Source organism: Rhineura floridana, chromosome 18 (assembly GCF_030035675.1).
Source record: "Rhineura floridana isolate rRhiFlo1 chromosome 18, rRhiFlo1.hap2, whole genome shotgun sequence".
Lineage (NCBI taxonomy): Eukaryota > Metazoa > Chordata > Lepidosauria > Squamata > Rhineuridae > Rhineura > Rhineura floridana.
The window spans coordinates 17586322-17604254 of NC_084497.1; the positions used below are offsets into that span (position 1 = coordinate 17586322).

Genomic DNA, 17933 nt, shown 5'->3' on the forward strand with positions numbered 1-17933 from the left:
TTGATTTAATTAATGATATAGAGTTAAAATAACAAATAATATAATGAAACAAGTAGATAATGATTATGTTCGGACAAAAATATCTCTTGCTTAATAAGCCAACATGCGAGCTAGTCTTTGGACTGATTCTCCCTTTGAGTGAGCAAACGAACCAGGAAGTCTTCCATTTCTGTTTTCATCCAAACCGAGAAACCATGGTTAACAACTTTGGAAGAAACCAGGATATTAAACCACGGTTTGAAGTTAGCTGAATAATCTAGCTTGCTAACCATAGTTTCCTGGTTCAGATGATAGAGGAAACATAGCCAATGGAAGACTTCCTGATTTATTTGTCTGCTAGATTGAGTCATTGAGTGCGCAGCCACAAGGCTCATATCTCAACTGAAGCAAAGAGATGATAATCCAAACATGGCCAGTGTGGCAGTTCACATTGCATTATAACAGTTCAGGTAATTAGGAGGAGGCATTCTGATGACAGAAATTTATCTGTAGTGACATATGGATGTCCCCAGTCTTGCTAATTTTTGTGCTATATTACTCTTTATGCCGCAGTGGTTTTATTTATATATATATGTGTGTGTTTATATCTAGCCTTTGGCCTTTAATCAGGGCTTCAAGGCAGCAGAAACATAAAATCCAACCTCTAGAACAATGAATAGTGTCAGCTGTACTAATACAATGTCGGCTGATCTAATACAGTGGTACCAACCATCCTGTTATGCCAGTTTGTGATGATCTGGGTCAGGGTGCTATGTTAGAATGTATTGTCAGCAGTGACCTCTGTGTATGTTTAGTGGTTTACTGGATTGGCTTTTTAAAAATTGATATCAAACCTGTCTAGGTAGTGGAGTCTATCCACAGTGGAGGGGCTGAATGTAAACATTCAGTATTACTTCCTTTAAGCTCGGACTGTTTCTTGTGTTTTGCAAACCATCACGTCCGTAAAAGAGTTTGGCGGGAAAAGAGCGTAACAGTAAGTGAATGTGTATTTAGGCCTTAATAGTAACTCAGCCTATCGTTCCAGAGTTGCAACTGGCTCGACTGCAGGAATTGGGGTTTAGCCTAGATGACTGCCGCAAAGCTTTGCTGGCGTGCCAAGGTACGGTTACTTTTGTGTGGCTTGCAGATCTTATAAAATGGCCCTCGTAATGGTTTGCTATTCCATCCTTTAAATATGGACAATATTATTTGTCCAGAACTTCTCCTCCAACTTTAACTGCTCTTGCCTTGATTTGTATGTGTGTATGGACATGCCGTCCTGGGCTGCTGCTGGGAGGAAGGGTGGGATATAAATCAAATAATAAATAAACATGTGGCTCCCTCCCTCTTTCTGGAGTCTTAACCCATCTGGTTAGTAAGGTGTCTTGCAATCAGAAGAGGGGATGGCGGCTGCTTTTTTATTTATTTATTTAATTAAGCTTCTATACCGCCCGACTAGCAACAGCTCTCTGGGCGGTGAACATTAAAAATACAATAAAAATAACACAATACGGTATATCACAATACAAAACTGTACACAAAACTGTACAGTCTAAAATCAAAATATAATAATTTAGAATTAACAGGAATTAAAATGCCTCAGAGAAGAGAAAGGTTTTAACCTGGCGCCGAAAAGATGATAGTGTCGGCGCCAGGCGCACCTCCTCGGTTCCTCTTGTCTCAATGAGTGCACCACCTCTCTCTCTCTCCCCAGCTTCTGGCAGGTAGGACGAGGGGTGTGTTCACAACAGGAGGGAGAGGTCTTCCTCTCCTTGCTTCAAGCTGTTGTCCAGGGAGGTTAATTCTTTTTTTTTTTTCCTTTGCAAAAACCCATTATAACATAATAGGCCGTTGTGGAAACTGCAGGAGCGGAGAGGGCTGTTACACTCAGCTTGTGGGCCTCCCATGGGCTTCTGGTTGGCCACTGTGAGAGCAGGATGCTGGAGTGGATGGCCCGATGGCCTGATCCAGCGGGCTCTTCTTATAGAGGCCTATCGTGATAGAAGAACCTCCATGTTCAGGGGAAGTCTACCTCCGAATTCCAGCTGCTGGAAACCGCAGAAGGGGAGAGTGCTCTTGCGCTCAGGTCCAGCTTGCGGGCTTCCCGTAAGGGGCTTCTGGTTGGCCACTGTGAGAGCAGGATGCTGGAGTGGATGGCCCGATGGCCTGATCCAGCGGGCTCTTCTTATAGAGGCCTATCGTGATAGAAGAACCTCCATGTTCAGGGAAAGTCTACCTCCGAATTCCAGCTGCTGGAAACCGCAGAAGGGGAGAGTGCTCTTGCGCTCAGGTCCAGCTTGCGGGCTTCCCGTAAGGGGCTTCTGGTTGGCCACTGTGAGAACAGGATGCTGGAGTAGATGGCCCGATGGCCTGATGCAGCAGGGCTCTGCTTAGGGTCTTTTGTTCTTATTTCAACTTGACAGTTTGGCCTTTGACAGTTTGTTTTGTGTGACTCGCCTCTTTTTGTTTGATCCGCACTGTTCCGTTTGCGTGTGCAACTACTTCACTTGTTAATAATTGTATAAACTGGAGAAACAAAGCTGCATTGCTTCTCCTATGTAACTCTTTCTCCTTTTTTTCTTACTTATGTATTTTTTTTTTCTTCATACAATAAAGATGTTGTTGTTGTATAAACTGTTGCTCTTCAACTGGTGGGTCAGGACCCATTGCTGGGCCACTCTGGATCTACTGAGGGGCACAACAGCAGCCGTGCCACCATACAAGTATATGTTATAAAATAATAAGCAGTGAGTCCGGGTTAGAGAAGGTTGAAAACTACTGGTACAAACTGTTTTACTTGTTTTTTAAAAATAAATTTTATGATCATATTGTTATAACTTGCCCTGAGTCCTCATGTTGAAGCCCATAAAATAAAATAAATCAGTGAAGATGGTGATAAAACAGTTGTGCTGGGGAATGGAACAATCTCTCTCTCTCCCCGCCCCCCATTTCTGGGCAGGGGCTGTTGGCTACTCCCAAAGCACGCTCTTCTTCCTTCTGGCTACCTATGCAGGATGAAAGGCAGTTCTGTCTGTGGCTATGTTGAGGTTGCCCCTGAATGCACTTGGGGATTGGGAAGGGAATGTATGTCCAATAATTTCTTTTTTTGACTAGCCTGGTTGCACTTTGAGGACCTCTGGGTTGCATCTAGCTAAGTTCCACTCAGAGCAGACTCATTAAAATGGATGGGCCTAAATTAGCCACATGCACTCATTTCACTGGGTAGAGTAGAACTTAGCTGGCTACAACCTGCAGGGTTTTTTAAATGCAACAAAACGTTCAGCCACCTGATTTCTCCAGGTTTGAAGGGCCACACCTACGTGATTAGGAGAGAAACATTTTCCTTACAGTCCTCTTCTCCCCTGCTTTTTTTTTTTTTAAACCGCTTGCTACATCGTTTGATTGTATGCTCATTGTATGCTCAGGTCAGCTGAAGAAGGCAGCAAGTTGGCTGTTCAAGAATGCCGAGCCTTTGAAATGCATGCCGTTGGACTCCAGCAACCAGGATGGCCAAGGCTCTGTGGCTCTGCGCTTGATCTCTGGAGTAGAAATTAAAGCAGACAGCATCTGTATTTGCTTTATCGACGACTGCATGGACTGCGACGTTCCATTAGCTGAATTAACCTTTTCACGTAAATATTTCCTTTATGTAATGACCCTTCCCCCTCCCACACACACACATGCATGTTTGTTGCAGAGCTTGTTGCTTATCACAGGGCACAACCTTTTGTACCTTGCGCTTCAGTGTGGGCATTTCAGTGATTCTGAGGTCTGCTCACGATGATAGCTACATAGTCTTCAGTTAATCTCCAGACAAGGGCTGCAGCTCAGTGGTAGAGCATGAGCTTTCCTTGCATAAGGTCACTGATTCAATCACTGCAGTCTCCAGGTAGGGCTGGGAGAGTTCCCCACCTGAAACCCTGGAGAGCTGCTGCCTGTCAGTGCAGACAACACTGAGCTAGATGGACCAGCAGTCAGACTTGGCGTAAAGCACCTTCCTTGTGCTCCTTATTTATTTATTTATTTATTTTATTTATTTAAAATACTTATACCCCGCCCTTCTTCCAAGGAACTCAGGGCGGCTCACAATTAAAACAATAAACAATCAGAACAACCAATATGCATGTTAAAAACAATTAAAAATAAATTAGATCAAATAGATTAAAACGGTAACATTTTCAGTTAAAAGCCCGCCTAAATAAAACAGTCTTCACCTGGGCGCGAAAGGACGATAGCGAGGAAGCCAACCGAACCTCGCTAGGGAGGGAATTCCACAATCCAGGGGCAGCCATCGAAAAGGCCCTATTCTGTGTCTCAGCAAGAAAAACTTGCGAGAAAGATGGAATAGTAAGGAGGGCCTCACCGGATGATCTTAAAATCCGGGCAGGTTCATAGAGGGATACATGGTCTAACAGATAGCCTGGACCTAAGCCGTATATGTGCTGCTCCAAGAAGCAGCCACTGGTGGAGAATCGCAATACCGTAAGGCAGAACCTGAATAGGACTAGCTTTGACCGACACCCGACAGGTTGTATTCTGTTAACTCCTGCTTGTAGATTCATTGAAATTACAAGGGACCCATGTTAGTCTTGTTCATTGTCTTCAATAAGTCTACTCTGAGTAGGACTAGCGTTGCATGCAACCTCACAATCCTACGTTCAGACAAAATGAGAAGCCAAGCTTAATCATAGCTACTTGATTTATTCACCCGTTTGCGGAAGAGAAGAGGGAAAGGAGGAGTGACCTGTTGGTGTGCACTAGCATGCTGTTTAGGCACAATAAACCATGATTTTGCCAGGAACCCATGATGTATGAATGTGATCTGTATTAAAACGCTATTTTATAAGATACTAGGTGGTGTTCAGTGCTAGTCCCAGTCATAGAATCATAGAATAGTAGAGTTGGAAAGGGCATATTAAGCCATCGAGTCCAACCCCCTGTTCAATTCAGGAATCCAAGTTTAAGCATCCCTGAGAGGTGGCTGTCCAGCCTCCTCTTGAATGCCTCCGGTGTCAGAGAGCCCACCACTCCCTAGGTCATTGGTTCCATTGTTGTACTCCTGTAACAGTTAGGAAGTTTTTTCTGATGTTCAGCCAAAATCTGGCTTCCTGCAACTTGAGCCCATTATTCCATGTCCTGCACTCTGGGACGACCGAGAAGAGATACAAGGGGCTTAGTTAAATTTATTATGAAGATGTTTAATTTTCTAACAAACTTGTATAGTGGGGGAATGACTAACCTATGGGATTGCTTCTCAGAGGTGATAGTGTTGAATCATGGATGGGGCAAACTTAATGCTTACCTTGTGAAACAGTTAAAATCTGTACTTACATCCTGGAATAATATTGTTAGGGAAAAAATCATATTTGTGCAATACCATAAAGAAATACAGTGCTGGTTGACAATGTGTTGGCAGAAGTCAGCATTTTACTAGGTAAATACTGGAAAAGCAATTGTCAAGAGTAGAAGATTGGATACGGTAACTGACATTTTATGTTGGCATGCAAAGTAATGTACTTTAGGCATATTGAGGCAGATCAATTCATTCTAGACAACAATTAACAAAACAAACCCTTTATTGCATTCTGGAAACCTGCTGGACCATATGAAATGGTAGGCAAGTCCTCTTTGTGGCAAGGGAAGCTAACCTGTGACCCTCCAGATATTGTTGGGCTCCTGGTTCCCATCAACACTGGCCAGTGGTTAGAGATGATGGGAGTTGGAGTTCAACAACACTTGGAGGTACAGCGGTTAGCCACCCCTGATCTGTGGCTTAAAGCATCTGGTTGCTCTGAGAAGGAAAAAAGGAAGGCACTAACACCAGAAAGGAGAGAGGAAGTCTTAAAGGTGCACAAAAAAGAACTTTGGCCCGATGTGTTTCTGAAGATACTCGGAAAGTATTGATTTATTTATTTATATCCCACCCTTCCTCCCAGTAGGAGCCCAGGGAGGCAAACAGAAGCACTAAAAGCACTTCAAAACATCATAAAAAGAGACTTCAAAATATTTGTTTATTGCATTTGTGTACTGCCCCAGAGCCGAAGCTCTCTGTATAGGGCTTTGTACACCAAAACTAGAACCTTCAACTTAGCCCAGTAGCTAATAGGGAGCCAGTGGAATTCTTCCAGCAGTAGGGTGACATGTTGGCAATCACCTGATCCATTGAGCAGCGTCCCTGCTGCGTTTTGCACCAGCTGCAGCTTCCGGACCTCATTCCAGAATGAGGTTTGTTTGGTCCCCGTGCATGGTATAGGAGACACAGTGGCGTACCTCTAAGGAAGGAAGAATATCTCTGAAATGTGTTGACATTTAATTGCTTTTGTTGTGCACCTCTGAGAGTTCCTCTTTACCTCCCAACTTTCGTTACGACCACCTCTGATGCCTCAAGAAAAGCTGGGTGGGGATTATTTTGCGTGAATGAAATGCATATACTTGAACATTGTCTCACCAAGTGCTGTGTTGAGAAATGCTGAACTACAGCTTCGGGGGCTCTCTTTTCTGGGGGGCGGGGGGAGTGTTATTTTTAAAAAGTTGAAAGCTGTTCATCAATCTTTGTATCAATTACGTGCGTTTCCTTTAATTGCAGATCTGAATTTTCTCCAGCATCTAAGAGCCAGCCCTGAAGGCTATGCGCATTTTACACTCTCAGGAGATTATTACAACCGTGAGCTTTCTGGTATGTCAGGAGGGCAGGGAACCTCCAAGCCTCTCCCCAGCCCCCCCTCCCCCCCACTGGCCCTGCTTTATCCCGTCCTTCAGCGTTTTTCCTCTGGCTGGAAACGTGCTCTTGAACTCGGACAATGCCTCTTGCTTGCTTGGATGTTGATGTGTGTGTAGAAAGTAAACTACTGTACGCAGATAAAACTTAGATTCACATTGGTTGAGCCTCCTCCCAATGTTGCCTTGGGCCCCACCCACCACCATCATATTGCTTCCCTCCCATCCCCCGAAGGTAGCCCAGGGGGACATGCAACCTTTGGCTAAAAAGGGTTTGCAAACCCGAGGCAAATGCCTGTGTGTTCCTCCAGCATTCACAGAGATACTGCCTTAGCTCCCAAGGCTAGCAGCCAGTAATCTGAATTCTCTGTACATCCAATATATTTTTTTTTTTTAAAAAAAGTCCTGGTTCTGTTTTTATGCTAGTTGAGAAGTAGATCTTCAGACTTAATGTGATGATGATGATGGGTGTTTCTCCCTCTCTGTCTCTGTCCTCTCAGGCTGGGAGCCTTTTATCGAGCCCTCACCGTGCTCTGTAACCTGGCAGCAGCAATTAGCCAGCCGCCTCCACCCTTCTCGGTTGAAGCTGGAAGTGAAAGCGAAACACCGTTTGGACATCAACGTAACTTCTGTGTTACTCGGTATGTCAGGCCCATGAGCAAAGCTTTGTATCCAACCAGGTTTGCTCAGTGCAGGCCCACTGAAATTAGCAAAACTATGATAGGCACGCCCATCAATTTCACTGGGTCTGATCTGAGTAGGACTAACACTGGATACAGCCTGTGATTTTGTTAACAAGAGTGCTGTTCCCTTAGGTGTCATTTCAGGGGGAAACTAGTGGTCCATCTTGCTCAGTATTGGCTACACCTGGGGTAGGGAACCTCAGGCCTCTGGGCCGATCATAGCCCCCTTTGTTGGCTGTGTGATTCTGTTCTCAGCAGGAAAACAGCCAAGACAGCAGGATTTAATCCCCACTCGTCACCTGAGTGGAGATTAAAGCCCTGTGAGAAAGCACCCTTTGAAGCAACTCGCGCACAAGGGCTGCTTCAAAGAGGCTTTTGCAAAGTCTTTAAGAATGCTCCTGTCCTCCCATTTGCTCAAATGGGAGCACAGGGGCTGTCTTAAAGCCTTTTCAAAGTCATCCTAGCCTCCTTTAAGTTTCCGATCGTGGAGAATGAGAAAAGGGAAGTGTGGGGAGACTTGCAAGAGGCTTTTCCCAAGTCTCCAAACCCTCCACCTTAAGGCCCCAGTCATGGAGACTTAAGGGCAGCGTAAGGGATTTTGGCAGATGGGCATCCCTGCCCGCCTGCCAATCATGTAATGTCAAACGATATCAGGTGATTAACAGGTGGGCTGCCCCACCCAGCTGTCGAATTTGACTTGTGAGGATCTGGCCCATGGAGGCAAAAATGTTCCCCACCCCCGGTCTACCTTGGCTCCCCAGGGTTTTACGCTGAGGACATTCCCAGCCCTACCTGCAGAGGCTGGGGAATTGCACCTTGGACATCTGCCTGCAAAGCAGATGCTGCACCACTGGGGTATGGCTCCTCCCCACAACAGTTACCGTCTTTCTTTCTCTCCATCTTTCTAGAGCAATATGCCAGTACCAAACAATCATGGATGGCTGATTATTGCAAGCAGGAGAAGGAAGTGGAGGAAGTTGAATCTGAGGATTGGATGGGTTCGTCCGTTGATCCTCCGTCCTTCGGGCAAAGTATGAATTTTATGTGTCACAGCTGTTTTGTTTGTTTTGTTTGAACCTTGTCCCTAGTGATTGCATATACCTCGGTGTAGCCATAGAAAGACCTTTTGTAGCATTTGCCATCACCAAGTGCTCTTAGTAAAATGCTTAGGGCTCTGCAGTTAGAATTTCCGCCCTCCCCTCTGTGCTTAATTCCTAATTTGCTATTGGGCAATTCCACTTTAAGCTGAGTGCTTGTCGCCTCCTGTCTATAACTTCCACGTGCACGATAAGATGTTGCATAAAAAGATCCGTTTGCAGTATAATCAGGCCACAGCTCCCTTTCTGGTTATCTTGTATCACGTTTACATCCTACCCCAAGTAGACAATTTACACTAGCATCCATTCAGCCTCCCGCAGGGGTCCAAGTCCAACTTCTTCCCATTGTGGCCCCAACCTTCTGTCCACACTGCCAGCCAGCCCCAGATCCCAAACTCTCATCTGCATTGCCAGCCAGCCTCAATCGCTTCCCGTGCTCCTGGCTCTTGCATTCTTCCTTCCCACTGCCCCCCATCTTGAGAAGATTATGAATGGGTGCTGAAGCCATTACTAAGCACTAGATCTCCCCATTCTCACTCCTTTGCCTTGGGACTGCTTCTGGGCTCACATCCCACAGAGTTCCAAAAATGGAAGAAGCATCATTTGATATGTAAGGGGTGTGTTGAGTGACTTGAGCATCGCAGTCTGTCTCTCTAAGTTAAATTAAAGCTTTAGATCTTTCTCTTAATAAATGATTTATCTCATATAAAATCCTGAAAATGAAATGGATATTGAACTTTCCTTTGCACCCACTTTCTACCAGTATCACTATGTTTTCGTTGCAGTATTCCACGTTGCCCTGGTTTGCAAGTAATGCTAAACCATGGTTTAATTTGATTGTTGAAATTATAGTTATTAACCTCAAACCCACATGCGTGAGCTGTGATTTGTTGTTGATTTATAAACCTTGGTTTATGTTAATCGTGGCCTAGTGTGGTGTGCAGACCTGGCCATGATGCTCATAATTTCCCTTTATTTTGGGTGCTCACAACAATCTTGCCTGTTTTTTCCCTTCTGCATTTTCCCTTCCTTGCTAATATTGTCTTTCCTGTCTGCCAGGCCTTCCTCTTGTCTACCTTAGAACTAGGAGTACAGCCAGTCTGACTAACCTAGAACACCAGATGTATGCTAGAGGTACTGTATTGCAAAGCGGAGATGCTTTGCTGTTTCACAGAAATGTCTTGTGCAGCAGATTGCTGTTGCGTCATTTGTTCAAAAGTATCTTTAAATTCTATGCATGGGAACTAACGGGGGTCTCTTCTGGACTGTTGCCATGGGCCTCTAAAGGTTCACAAGTAGGTAGGATACAAAGCCACACTCAGTGATGAATACCCCTTGGCTTTGTGTTTTGGTTTGGGGGGGTGTCTCTTGCTCAAATTGTCTTGACATGGTGTTAAAATCTGGCAGCTGAAATGATATTAATACTACGTTTTTATGGGTGGTATTGAATGCTAATAATATTCAGAGTAGGTCCATTGCAGTGAATATACATGACTAACTTAGGTCCCTTAATTTCAATGTGTCCAACTTTGGGTAGAACTTGGTTGGATGCAGCTCAATCCGTCTGTATGCTGTAAGTGCCAGAAAGGGAGGGGTGAACTTCTTTCACATGTGCTGGGAATGGTGCACTGACCAATAAATAAATTGAAATCTGGAAATGAATCAGGAGTCAAATGTCAGAGATTGTAGTTGAACTGGCATAATTGCCGAGGCATTTTGGTTTGTGTGTGTGTTGTGTTTATCAGCTCTGTACAGGTTTTCACAAGATGTGTGAAATTAGCCACCCTTCACCCAGTTCACTCCTCAAAATGCTTTAAGTGTCCCTCCCCGTGGCTCTAATAATACCGTAAGCAGGAGAAACATATGGCATGATATCACGCTATGCATTTCACTGACCAAACAGTGGCAACCACACAGTCAAGGTCACATCTAGTTCTATCATATGAGACAAGGAAATAACGGGGAATATGACTCTGGCCCTAAGATGTGCGAGGAAACATGGTGAGCTCTGAAGCTTACCCTGCAAGCACCTTCTCTTTGAAACAGCAGAATTCTAGAGATAATTAATACCAGTACTGTTAATGGGATGAGAATTTGCATGGAGGGATCTTACAATGCTGCTGTTGAAAGAATTTCACTGGCTGCCTATTTAACTACTGGGGCTAAGTTCAGGGTGCTGGTTTTGGTGTATAAAGCCCTCTACAGCTTGAGACCAGGATACCTAATAGATTGTCTCACCCTTTGTATCCCTGGTCAATCACTGCGCTTTGCAGGTGAGGGTCTCCTGCAGATACCATCTCATCAGGAGGTCCATTCCGCAAAATTTAGCAATCTGGCCTCTGGTGTTGTGGTATCTAGCCTTTGGAATTCCCTCCTCTTAAAAATTAGACAGATGCCATCGCTGTTGTCTTTTCAGCTCCTGCAGAAAACCTTCCTCTTCTGATGAGTCTTTTAAGTAGAAATCTTTTCCAGTATGCGTCTGTATTGGAATTGTTGTCAGATGTTTTAATTGTATTATCGCTTGTGCATTTCTTGCAAGGCTCCTTTTGAAAGGAAGGGTGGGATATAAATTTAATTAATTGATGATGATGCAAGCTCCCCCTATTCAAAGTCTGCCCCCAATATGAGTCCAGCATGGCTGGAAGGGAAATGGGGTTTGTACACTAACCATCCTCCCATTACCCAAGCCAGCTTTACCTTCTCCCCTGCCCCCCAAGGTATCAGGTAGCAGGAGAGGATGCAATGCTTTTCCTTCACTGCAAACCATCCACAGAAAAGACTGTTTACAGCGAACCAGGCAATTGAGACATCTAATTCAGTGGACTGGAAATTCTTTGGGGAGGGTATTCTCTATCCAAAGTTTCAGTTGCTGGGCTGAGGAGCATCTGATCCCAGCAAGGTAAGCATCTGTGTCTTCATTTCCTAACTCCTTTTCGCCTTCCCTTGCAGCTGAAATGAAGGCCCCGAAGCGCAGGCAGCCCTTTGTGCCATTTGCCTTGCGGAATCACACCGGTTGCACTCTGTGGTTTGCCACTTTGACAACAACTCCAACCCGGTAAGGAACTTGGGTGTGTGAGAGGGGGTAATCGCAGCAATTTTGGGGGGGGGACTGGTTTTAAGGTGTGCAACTTAGAGGTTTCAAGGAATCCTTTTCCTGAAGCAGGCTGGCAGATTTGTTCGGCTATGGGTTTTCTTTCCCCAAGGGTTGCATCCAGAAAACACAGGGGGAAAGTGTGTGCTTCATTGTGCATGTATGCGCCCGCACATGGGATAGATAAGACATTTTAAAGATGCCAGAGCAAACTCTACGCACAACTTGACAATCTGGTGTGACTTTTGATTTTAGCGCCGCACTCTCTCACAGCGGAAGCCCTGGAGTCATCCCAGAGGAAAATGGAACGTTTCTGGATGGCACGCATAAAGTCAGTGAGTGGCACGAGGTTCTTACTGGCGAAGAGGTTCCATTTGCATTTGAAGCCAAAGGGAAATTGAGACACAGGTGACGTGTTGAAATTGCATTGTCTTGATCAGTTGTGATTGTCCTCCATGTTAACATTTTGGGTGTTGGCAATGAACCTTGCCCACATGCTCTTTAACTGGCATATGGATGGCCTTTTAGGGGGGAAGGACCATGACTCGATTGACAGCCCCCATGCTTTGCATGCAGAAATTCTAGGTTCCAATCCCATCATCTCCAAGCAGAGCTGAGATCCCTCTGTCTGAAGCTCGGAGGGCCATTGCTAATAAATGTAGGTAAGGGGTGGGGAAGCGCTGCCCCTCAAGGTGTTGTTTGGTTCCATGTCTCATCAGCTCGAGCTAGCATTGCCAAATGGTCAGAGATGAAGAGAGTTGTTATCCAACGACACCTGGCATGCCCGAGGTTCACTATCCTTGGTTGAGGCAATATTGAGCTAGATGGTCAGACTCTGTATGGCAGCTTCCTGTTGCTAGCTAAGAAGTAAAATGAGTTCTTCCATCAGGAAGCATTGCATAGTAATTTCACAGTCAAGAGATTAGGGGTTGTATCCATCTGTGTCTCTGTTGTCTTTTCGGTGCCTACCGAAGGCCTTCCTCTTTCAGCAAGCCTTTTAAGCAGACACCTTTTCCCAGTCTGCATTTTATTTATTTATTTATTTTTAGATTTATATCCCATCCTTCCACCCAGTAGGAGCCCAAGGCGGCAATCTGTATTGGATTTTTTTTATCATTGATTGTTTGCCACCCTGGGTTCGCTTTCGGGAGAAAGGGCAGGATATAATTTTTTTAATAATAAAAAAAAAGGTAAAGGTGTCACCGCACTTGTAGTGCGAGTCGTTTCCAATTCTTAGGGTGACGTCTTGCAACGTTTACTAGGCAGACCGTATATATGGGGTGGGATTGCCAGTTCCTTCCCCAGCCTTTCTTTACCCCCCAGCATATGCCGGGTACTCATTTTACCGACCACGGATGGATGGAAGGCTGAGTGGACCTCAACCCCTTTTACCGGAGATTCAATTTCCTCCTTCCGTTGGAATCGAACTCCGGCCGTGAGCAGAGCTTCGGCTGCGTTACCGCCGCTTACCACTCTGCGCCACGTTTTACTGAGTTAGACCCATTGAAGCTAATGAACATTACTAGCGTAGGTCCATTAATCTCAATGCCTCTACTGCTCTGAGAAGAACGTGGTTGCATGCAGCCCAAGGTTCTTTCTCTGCACTTACGTGAATTTGGAGCTCTTTATTAAAGCCATTGCTCTTAATGTCAACTTGCCTTTTGCTGAAACCAACAGGCACACACACGATCTGAGAATTCATCAGCTGCAAGTGAGAGTAAATGGCTGGGAACAAGTCAGTCCAGTATCGGTAGACAAAGTAGGAATATTTTTCCGGTATGCGGCTCCTGATAAGAGTACATCTTCCTCTACTGTAAGTCCTGATTCTGAGTTCCTTCCTTTTTTTTAATTTACTAATTGATACTGTTTGACTCTTGCCTTCCTCGCCTCTTTCTCTTGCTCCACTGTACCAGAGTGCATGTTGACATGGATAGAAAGAAATTTTGTATTGTGATTTCAGTGGATGTAAGCACAGTAGTGTAGTGGCGAATTCAGAAGTGCAGGGTCCCTTCACGATAGTCACAGCCACAGCCCTCTCCCTTTTTTACTGCTGGGTTGAGAATGAGATCCTTGTTAATGCCTTCTCCCACAATAACAGATGTTCCTAGGAGCCAATTAGCATGAAAGAGGAGAGTGTTAGCTACAGAGAAGAATCTTCTCAGTGGCTAACTTACCTCCTTTCACTCTGATTGGCTCCAGTTAGCAGGAACGGACAAGGAAGCATGTTAGCAGACTCTTCTCAGTGGCTTAACACACTCCCCTTTCATGCTGATCGGCTCATAGGATGCTGGAGACATAGGGAGCCTGCTGGGACCCTGCTCCCAAAAGAGTCTAAGAGACCCTGGATGACTACACCCATGTGTAAGCAGTCTTTGTGTAATGCATGTGTATTAGAACAGGCATGGCATATAATTTTAAATAACAGAGAGAGAGAGAGATTAAAATTGTGTGTGTGTGTGTTTGTGTGTATATATATATCTATACACACACACTCTCTCTTTCGTGTACAAAGCAAGATCCTCTCAAACCATCGCCAGGCCTTTTTATTTTTATTTTTTGGTCCTTAATTTTGAAGGGCATTAGGTATCAGTGGCCTCTTTTAGTGGCAGGTCTTGCAAGACCTGTCTTTATTTGTTCTGATCTGTTTTTAGGTTCTGTTGTGTTGTTTTAAAGGGTTTGTTATAATTGGTTTTAATCTTATTGTTGCTTTGGGTTGCTTTGCAAGGAAAGCAACAATAATCATAACAGATAACGATGCTGATGATTCTACCCCTCCTTGCAAAGGAGCCCGGGGTGGCGAACATTTCTCGGATAACAAATACAATGAAAAATAAAAGCAAGATAACACAATAAACATCTGAAATGGGGGGTTTCCAAACTGGTCCATGGACCACTAGTGGTCTGTGAGCTTCATTCGGGTGGTCCACAGCATGTCTGTAAAAATGCTATTAAGCCATAGGTGCATTTTAAAAAAACATCTAGCACAGGGCATTACAATTTCTACAACCATCAGAAAAAAATCATTTTTGAAAAAAGCAATTTTCAAGTGGTCTGTGGGGAAAAATGTTTGGGAACCATTGGTCTAAAACGAATGTAAGAACAGATGTCACCTAATCATGTTTCTGGAAATGCTCACCAAAACAGAAATGTTTTCAGCATCAAAAGTGAGCCAATGTATTCCAGGGACTAGGTTGTTCCCCCAAAAGACAGAAAGTACACAATTACTGTTCAAAGCCTGTTGTATGTCTGTCTTCTGTACTGCTGCATGGCATGTCATTTAAAGGTTATTGTCCCATTGCCCTCTGAAGTACATCTAATCTGATGTTTCTGGCCTCTTCAAGGGCAAAACTGTGGCAGAGAAGCTTAGCAGCACTTTCCAAAACCTAGTGCTTAAGCGGACCCCAATTTGCCTCATCCCTGACCTTTGATAAGAGTTGGAGTCCAGCAACAACTGGAGGGACACCAGGTTGAAGAAGGCTGGTCTAGAGACTTTGGGCTTGGAAACATATATCACATCTCTAAAGTAGAATTAAACTTTTGCTGCTGGCATGTTAAAAGTTTCTGGGTTTTGGGAAATTGACACAATGGTGTGAGCCTTCTGGTAGCAACGAAAAGATGAATTCAGTTATTTACTTGAACGTGGTGGTTTTTTTGCCATTAAACATCCATTACTTAGGATCTGTTTTTGATTATATGAAAATGGCATGTTAAGTCCCACTTTCTCCATGTGATTCTTACACCCTTCTGGCAGATGGACATCTTCCTTGAAAGGCGGAAGATAAAACGTTCCCCATTTATTTGCTAATCTTCCCAACCTTTTCTAGGGGTAGCTGTTTATGTCTGCTGCTTGCCAGAGGAATACTGTCCCGGGTGAAGAACTGACAGATCTCCTAATGACCATTATGGCTTTACTTTTTTTCTTTCCTAGGTTGGCAGCCCGATTAGCAAAACAAACATCATACATCCACACGTTTATGTAAGTAGCAACTTCTCCCTTGCAGTTTGCAATGTGGACAACGTACATTCTGAGGGATATTCTTCTGTGTCATTCAGATGAAACTCATTTCATCTGAAATTGTTTGGCAAAGCAGATGCAGAACAGAGACAGCACTAGTCATAGTGCTTAGAGTGTTGGACTAGGACTGGGGAGACCCCCATTCCACCATGAACCTCACTGGGTGACTTTGGGACATTTACACTCTCCCAGCCTTAACCTACCTTGCAGAATTGTTGTGTGTGTGTGTGGAGAATATTAACGGTGAACACACTCTCTTTATGAATGTTGTTTCACATTGCCCTTTTTATAAAAGTTTGTTGATCGTTATTACATATCCTACCTTTCCTCCAAGGCACTCAAGGTGGCATACATGGTCCCCCCTCTCCATTTTATCCTCGCAACAACCCTGTGAGGTAGGTTATGCTGAGAGACTGTGACTGGCCCAAGATCTGCCCAGCAAGCTTCATGGCTGAGACAGGATTTAAATATTATAAATATGGTCTTCACTTTTGACTTCTTGAAATAATTTGAATCTCTTGTGACCTTTGAAATTACACTGGTTTTCTTTTTTTTTGGGGGGGGGAGTAAAATCTTATTTGAGTGATTCTGCCGTAATTAGTTATAGAGCAGGACCGGGGAACCATTTTCAGTCCCAAGGGCACACTGTGTGTGTGTGTGTGTGTGTGTCAGGACAGGGTGAGAAGCAGAAGTGGGCAGAGCTACAGATGTAAATTTTACCTCTGTACAGTAAGCTGGTTCCCACCCATGCTCACACACCTCTCTCTGCCCTCCATCCAGGCAGGCAGGCAGGCAAGAAGCAGGATCAGAATTCAGAGGCACCTTCCACCTGGGCAAAAGCATGTAATGTGTGTATGGGGGGTTGTAATGTAGGGGGAGTCCCAAGGGCCACCTTTGACCCCTGGGCCTAAGGTTTCCCACCTGTGCTTTAGAGGGTTGGATTGGCCAACAGCATGTCCAAGCATAGGACAAGGACTCTCTGAAGCCCTTGTCAGTAGCAGAGATAACTCCCTCTCCACTTACATCATAAAGAAGAAAGATCCCTGGGTGTTTCTGGACAGATTAATTTTCAGCCCACTTCTGCATCCATTCCTTTACTGTGACTGGATATAGTTGTAACTGGCATCTCACTTCTTCATATCTTGGTTGTCTTGTATTGGGTCTTGGCACTGTTTTAAAAGCTGTTGGCAGGTAAAAACAACAACCAAGTCTCTGGAAGTGCAGGTAGAACATTAATGGCCGCATCTCCAAGTGGTGCAAGAAAGAGGGTGTTTGTGTGGATGTGGGTGGCGTTCGAAGAACTGGTCCATGGGTGTAAGACAGTATAAACGGATTGAACTTTTTTTAAAACAAATCCTTCAAAATTCCAACACGTACGTATTTTGATGAGCATTATTTTCTAGGAATGCTTGGGTCAATAAAATAGAAATGTAAATATTGCACATCCTAGGAATCGCTTCACAGCTTTGCTGGTAACACGGCTGAGCTGATGCGTTGCAGGAAGAACCACATTAAATATAGCACAAAATTAACAGTTATGTTATAACTATGTTACTCAATATTATTTAAAGTATTTTATATTTTTTTTAAGGCTGCACCCTCACAAAACGACAAGAGCAAGGCACGATGTAACAATCTAATAGCCACATTAGCAAGCATATGGAGTATGCTGTGTCAGCTCAAGCTAATTTCGATCTCAGTTAAATGCAGGATTGAAGAGGAGAGTTTTCATTGCTTTTGTAGATGCCTATGCAAGGTGGAAGTCAATAGGAAGGGAGTTCCAAAGTTCTGGGGCCACCACTGACAAGTCCTCTTTCTTGTGCATGCCAAGCTAGCCAACCTTAATGGTGAGCACTCAGGAGACCCGAAGCTGATCTTAGCATGCAGTTAACATTCTACGTATTGCTGAGGTCAGTCCTTCAAACAACCTGGTTCCACGCCATTTAGGGCTTTAAAGGTTAAGACCGTATTGTCTTCTAGCTAGAGCCAAGGTACTTGAAAAAGTGATCAACTTACATTTTTGCCGACAAATGGTTGTTGTTGTTATATTTCAATTTATTACTTACCCTTCACCATCAGATCCCAGGGTGGGTCACAACAATTTAAAATATAATATAAACACAGAGAGATAAGCGGCGGTAACGCAGCCGAAGCTCTGCTCACAGCCGGAGTTCGATTCCAACGGAAGGAGGAAGTCGAATCTCTGGTAAAAGGGGTCGAGGTCCACTCAGCCTTCCATCCATCCGTGGTCGGTAAAATGAGTACCCGACATACGCTGGGGGGTAAAGAAAGGCCAGGGAAGGAACTGGCAATCCCACCCCATATATACGGTCTGCCTAGTAAACGTCGCA

General features: G+C 44.4%; 1 protein-coding gene across 8 annotated transcripts in view; it reads left to right on the top strand.

The window, feature by feature from the left end:
* The window catches only part of VPS13D (vacuolar protein sorting 13 homolog D), a 191541-nt gene that overhangs the window by 72150 nt on the left and 101458 nt on the right, over window positions 1-17933 (top strand). For 7 of the 8 annotated variants that reach the window (XM_061602192.1, XM_061602194.1, XM_061602191.1 and 4 more), the window contains exons 35-44: window positions 1025-1099; window positions 3405-3611; window positions 6566-6655; window positions 7197-7337; window positions 8288-8410; window positions 9536-9610; window positions 11426-11531; window positions 11823-11975; window positions 13245-13380; window positions 15496-15543. In XM_061602192.1, coding sequence (XP_061458176.1) covers window positions 1025-1099; window positions 3405-3611; window positions 6566-6655; window positions 7197-7337; window positions 8288-8410; window positions 9536-9610; window positions 11426-11531; window positions 11823-11975; window positions 13245-13380; window positions 15496-15543 — 1154 coding nt within the window. The remainder of the gene's footprint in view (window positions 1-1024; window positions 1100-3404; window positions 3612-6565; window positions 6656-7196; window positions 7338-8287; window positions 8411-9535; window positions 9611-11425; window positions 11532-11822; window positions 11976-13244; window positions 13381-15495; window positions 15544-17933) is intronic. The other variant, XM_061602199.1, reaches the window with a different exon arrangement.